The sequence below is a fragment of the Phaethon lepturus genome, unplaced genomic scaffold, assembly GCF_000687285.1.
Source record: "Phaethon lepturus isolate BGI_N335 unplaced genomic scaffold, ASM68728v1 scaffold21709, whole genome shotgun sequence".
Classification (NCBI taxonomy): Eukaryota; Metazoa; Chordata; class Aves; order Phaethontiformes; family Phaethontidae; genus Phaethon; species Phaethon lepturus.
This window is the reverse complement of record NW_010561551.1, coordinates 1-6,101: the sequence shown is the minus strand read 5'-3', so window position 1 is coordinate 6,101 and position 6,101 is coordinate 1. Positions and strand designations below refer to the sequence as shown.

At 38.9% G+C, this 6,101-nt stretch overlaps 1 protein-coding gene across 1 annotated transcript in view; it reads right to left on the bottom strand.

Moving 5' to 3' along the window:
• CNIH4 (cornichon family AMPA receptor auxiliary protein 4) overlaps nucleotides 1-4,618 on the bottom strand; it is a 6,947-nt gene extending 2,329 nt beyond the window's left edge. Inside the window, exons 1-2 of the mRNA XM_010294045.1 lie at nucleotides 4,534-4,618; nucleotides 3,369-3,481 (exon numbers count right to left, since the gene is read on the bottom strand). Of these exons, the coding sequence (XP_010292347.1) occupies nucleotides 3,369-3,436 (68 nt within the window). The 5' untranslated portion in view covers nucleotides 3,437-3,481; nucleotides 4,534-4,618. The remainder of the gene's footprint in view (nucleotides 1-3,368; nucleotides 3,482-4,533) is intronic.
• Between the last annotated feature and the right edge of the window lie 1,483 nt (nucleotides 4,619-6,101).

Genomic DNA, 6,101 nt, shown 5'->3' with positions numbered 1-6,101 from the left:
CGGTAACACTTAAAAGATGCAACTTAATTAAAGCCTGCAGAATTCAGGAGGTAGTTTTTCCTCAGAGGCCCACAAGCTAGTACAGCTTATATTACACATCTGAGGAACTGTAGTCATGGACACAGTGATGTTAGATGCTGACAAACATAACTGAGGCCAGTTGTCATACTCTAAACAGCAAAAAATTTCTGCAGCAAAACCACACAAAACAAGAAAACTGTCACCTTTAATGAATATACACATTAGTGCCTCCAGTATCTCCATTCAGGGGAAGCTGCTGCCACAGCAAAAGGACATTTCCCTCTAGGTGACACAATTTTGTAAGGGATGTGGAAGTCCTGGTCAGAATTTTCACTGTATTTTAAAGATTTTGGGATTTGGTAGCTTCTTTTTTTTTTTTTACTGCTTCATGTTTATGAGAGGTATGATCTACTTACAGACATGACAAGAATCACATTATTTTGACCTACGGTCTCAGGTATGTCCATATAACAAAAAAGAAAGGGAAGTGTTCAACTTTTGTTTGTGGTTTTTGTTTGTTTTTTGTTTTTTTGTTTTTTGTTTTTTTTTAAGAGTTGCTTTCTTTTTGTTTACTCACATTCAACATTTCCTTTCTAATTCTTGCTTCTTCTACATAGCAGCAGGTCTAAGAAATATTTTAAAACTAAAAAATATTTTAAAACTAAAAAATACCTATTTTGAAATATGATTAGATTTCAAATAAGCTGCTTCAATATCCAGTTTCAAAACAAGGAGAACATAAGACAAAACTATGTCTCACTGGAGATTGTATAAAACACTACAAAGGTCAGCAAAAAATAAACCAAATTAAATGAGCATATGAGTATGCTTAACAGGAAGGGCCAGTAGGATGTTACAATAAACATGCTGCAGTTTTGAAAGTCTCCCCGATACTGTTTTTGACCAATTTAGCCTCCCCAGAATTTGTTTCTGATGTCCCTTTCACATAAAACCTCTCTATTCTCTCTGAAATCACTGAGACAATGAGTAAATTAAGCCAGTACTGCCTCTAACTGTACCATTTACTCATCAAGATTAAGCAGGTTTTGAAGGAAAAAAGGATAAGGGGAACGGATTATTATCCTCCCTTTCTCTCTATTATCACTTAGATATACTACAAAGCACAGACTTCTTCAATCTCAACACAATTATTTTGATTTCTGTACTCATCTTGGAGTAGAATGATAATCTTAAACCTTTCTGAATTCATGCGCAGCAACACTTACTCCAGAAATTGGTTCTTGAAATACTATAACATATGAAGAAGATTCAGACACATTCAGCTGACACTGGAAGTTTGCAGCTGATGATAATGGGTTCACACTTCATCTGACCCTACTTAATCCTAGTTTAGTCATTGACACCTTCTCCTCTCTTCAGTGTATTCAAACTACTTTACAGTCCACCATTTTTCTGACTACCATACCTTTTGTCCATTGAACACTGGGACAAATTTAAGTTCTATCACAAATTATCAGATGTCCTTCCTAATGCTAACCAACATGCTTGCTTTTGCAGACCTCTAACTCCTTCACTACAGATGGGATAGCCCAGGCTATTAATGTGGGTGAAATTCCTTGATCCTCAGAAAGAAGGCAGGATTAGCAATACAGGCTTAACGTTTTGACTTCCTGAGGCAGGACAGGCAACATATCATATTGTCATACTCATTTATTGCCTACACTGCACATCTAAAATTGAGGAAACAATCCTGGATTTTAGGATATTCAGAATGTCTACCCCATGTATGACAAATATAAAAATGAGAGCTGTCAATTCAAAACAGCAGTAAAGCTTACTGCCTGAAGTGCGGAAATAGATATAATTGTCTATTTTAAAATTCTCTCTGACCAGGTTTAGGAGGGAAAGCAAGTGGCTATTTTAAACATTAACAGAAGTAAGCAAAAGAAAGCAGCAAAGGGGTAGCCAGTAAAAGAAATCTTCAAAGCTTCAAAGAAAATTGTCTCTCTAGTGTCTCTGTAGAAACAGCCTAGCTTAAATGAAACACCACATAGAAACCCCATACTTGCCAGCAGATACCAAAGGGAATACTGGTCATTTTGTGCAATAGTGTACAATACAGTTGTCCACACAGCTGGCCAAACAAAACTATCCCTATATGTGTGTGCATTTAGGCAACATTTGTTAAGCATACAAGTTAGACTGTTTCATGTTACTGCAGCTTAGAAACATCTGAAGACTGTGCTAGCAGTTTTGTAGAAAACAAGAGTGTTAAACGCATGATTATTCTGTCCAAAGAGACAAGATGGGCAACCAAAACCAATGTAAACGTGGGGGAGGGACATGACAGTAAACGAAGGATGGTACGGAGCATAACTCCACAGCTCAATGATTTTACAACCATCAGCCATGCTGACCTAAGTACTTTCATGCTGCTATCACTATTAGGCATGTAGGCACAGCATGAAAAACATTAACAACTATGTTTGCAGTACTACATAATTCAAATTAACACGCTATTATTTCCTATGAACTTGGGAATGACTCACTGTCCTGGTTTCAGCTGGGATAGAGTTAATTTTCTTCATAGATGCTAGCATGCGGCCATGTTTTGGATTTGCGATGAAAAAATGTTGATAACATACTGATGTTTCCAGTTGTTGCTAAACAATCAAGGATTGTCTAGCTTCTCATGCTGGCCTGCCAGCAAGCAGGCTGGGGGTGCACAGGAAGCTGGGAGGGGACACAGCCAGGACAGCTGACCCAGGCTGGTCAAAGTGATATTCCATACCATATCATGTCATGCTTGGTATATAAAGATGGGGCAAAGAAGAAGGAAGTGGGAGATGTTTGGAGTGATGGCGTTTGTCTTCCCAAGTATCCATTATGTGTGACGGAGCCCTGCCTTCCTGGAGATGGACAAGCACCTGCCTGCCCATGGGGAGTGGTGAATGAATGCCTTGTTTTGCTTTGCTTGTGTGCATGGCTTTTGCTTTACCTACTGAACTGTCTTTATCTCAACCCATGACTTTTCTCACTTTTACTCTTCCAGTTCTCTCCCCCCATCCCACTGTGGTGGAGCAAGCAAGCAGGTGCGTGGTGCTTAGTTGCTGGCTGGGGTTAAACCACGACACTCACAAATCAAGATTCCTGGGTGCTAGACAGAATGCAAGGAAAGGCCAAAAGCTTCATATGCTTTACACTGTTGGTTTCCTTGTAATTTTAATTGCAAGGAGAGGAGGGGTTTATGTTAGATCCATGAAGACTGTTAGCAGCTCAAGAACACAACCAAAACATCTCATCACGACATACCATTTATCTTCATACTACACTTAAAGCTAAACCAATAACAATGGAAAAAAAAGTACACAACCCTTTGTACTTACCTATATATATTCCATGTTGCTACTGGCAAATTAAGGAGAAAGATGAACCAGTGCAATGAAATAAGCATTAATACAGTTACAAGAGCATGACCAATCACCTCAGGGACGACCCACTGTAAAAAAGGGAAGAAAAGAAAAAAGTTATATGCACAAATATAAATTCCTTTCTGAAAAAGAGAGATCTCTATGGAGTTATCACCTGATTCTAATCATATAAAACTCAGACAGAAAATTCATGTCAGAAGCATGCGATTCATCACAATGTGGGGAAATTAATACCTTCAGACAGATTCCATGTTAGACAGAAATCAGGCCCTAAGATATTGTTACAGAGGTACTTTATCCAAGTATTACAAAAATTTCTAGAGAGAAGCACAGCAGCTGTTTGAACACAACTATATTACACAAGCACTTAAGAAAGTGAGTTAAGAAAGCATACAGTGCACATTTGAAATCACTGCAGAGAACAGTGGATTTAGGAATGAGGGAAGCACATAATTAAAATCTGCACAGACACAGGACATACAAACACCCTCAGGCTTGGAACAGGTAAGAAAGTTGATCAATATGAAAACTGGCATAGTTAAATTGGGTCAGGCCCTGGCAATAACGCATTTTTGGCTTGATAGCACCCTGCAGCATTCGCTATTAAGAAAGAAAATACTTTTAAATTAAAGTTAACACCCACGTGGGAAGGCCACATTGATTTAATGAAATCAGTTTTAAGCAGACTTGGTTAAAACAGTACTTTTCCTTATCACAGTAAAACTCTCTACTGTTCAGGAATGGTTAGAAATTATACAGAAGCATCAGAGACAGTTGCTCTAAAGATCTCAGAAGTCACGAGTAGACGTCCTTGGTGTGGCAGGCACACCTACAAGAACAAAAGCACAGAACTCAAGAGCTCTGCAAAGAGCTAAGTGTCATCTTAGTCCCATGAATTCAGAGTAGCGCCCATCTCAGAGCACCAAGGGCCAGAAGAACAGCCTTTCGTGACTGAATTTGCTGAAAGATGGGCATCCAAAAATGTAAGCAGGCTGAAATAAAGCATACATGCAAAATATTGCCAGTCAAGGCTCTTCAGATATACAACACTGTTATTTGTGATGCTAAGACAAAGGACTGTTTTCTTAAACCACATTAAATGCAAAGAATAATAATTTACTTTATTGAGTTTTGAGCAGCACGATCTAGCATTAATGTAGTCACATTCCAAATCTGATAGTGTAATTATCTGAAGTCCAAGATAAGGAAAAACTGTATGGTAACTCAGAATACACAAAGCTTTATTTTTGTCCAATAAGTTGGGGAGAGCGCTCTGCTCTCAGCATAGACTGTCATCTTCTACAGCTGATCTGCCAAAGGCATATTTCAGTAAGTTATAACTCATTCCTACTGTAGGTAGAAAGTTAGGCCATATTTTATCACCAGGCCAAGTGATTTTATGATGTTTTTCCCATGGCAACCATTGCACAAGTGCTAAAGTTCAGTTCAAACTTAAAACAGGCCAGGAGGCAAACTCAGTATTTTTAGTATCAGAATTATTACTACAACACTTGAAACCACAACTTAGAAGGAAGAAAAAGCTAAGGCACTTTTTAAACTTTCCTCACAGTAAAGCTAAACTGTGCAGTTTTAAGAAGTTGCTCTACTTTTTTTACATTTACAGCAACATTGGCTTAATTCATATTTTGCTAGGAAACAAGCAAATAGGACAAGGGGTAATGGTTTTAAACTAAAAGAGGGTATATTTAGACCAGATATAAAGAAGAAATTTTTCACAATTAACGTGGTGAAACACTGGCACAGGTTGCCCAGAGAGGTGGTAGATGCCCCATCCCTGGAAACGTTCCAGGTCAGGCTGGACGGGGCTCTGAACAACCTGGTCTAGTTGAAGATGTCCCTGTTCATTGCAGGGGGCTTTGACTAGAGGATCTTTAGAGGTCCCTTCCAACCCAAATTATTCTATGATCCTCTGAAATAAGAATGTAACATCATTATCAAATGAACTTTCAGCAAATGAAGTATGAAGATTTCAGAGAGAAAAATCCTCTCAAAAAAGGGTTAGCATGCACGTAATCATGCTATATCCTGTAAAGCTCATGCTCCTTTTCTCCAAGACAAGGAAAGAGCACGAGATTTGTTTCTATCCCTAAAAAAAAAAAAAAAAAAAAAAAGGGTAAAGCTTTTTAGTTTTTCAGCAAATAATCTGTCCTTCTAGGATGAATTTCTTTCAAGCGCTTCTGTACTTTTTTCTATTAGAACAGGGTAGATTCTGAAATAGCACCAGGATTTGAAAGATTACGAGAGCCAATTCTCCTTTATTCAGAAAAAATAAGAAAAGGAAGACAAATCAGTGCTTTTACATTCTAAAAACGCCAGGTAGCAAAGACTGTAGGCAAGTTTTTAACAAAGAATTCTGTTTGTCGAGGAACTCAGAATCTCCCAGCTATGAGCTCACACCTAAAACGGAGTAAGGAATCCTTACAGTTAAGAAACCATCGTCTGGCCATATTTTTTGGGGCCTGGGTAGTTTTCGAGGGTGTGAAACCTGCTTTCAGCACCCGTTTGACTACTCCAACACCAAGCACATGCTACTTCTGCCGAGGCATGATGTATTTTCCACAGCACGGGCCGCACACGTCCGTGGCAGCCTACAGCCACCCGAGCTCCAGCCCCTGCAGAAGCGAACATACTTCGGGCACTGAATCACCCGCTCTTTCCCCGCCTCCG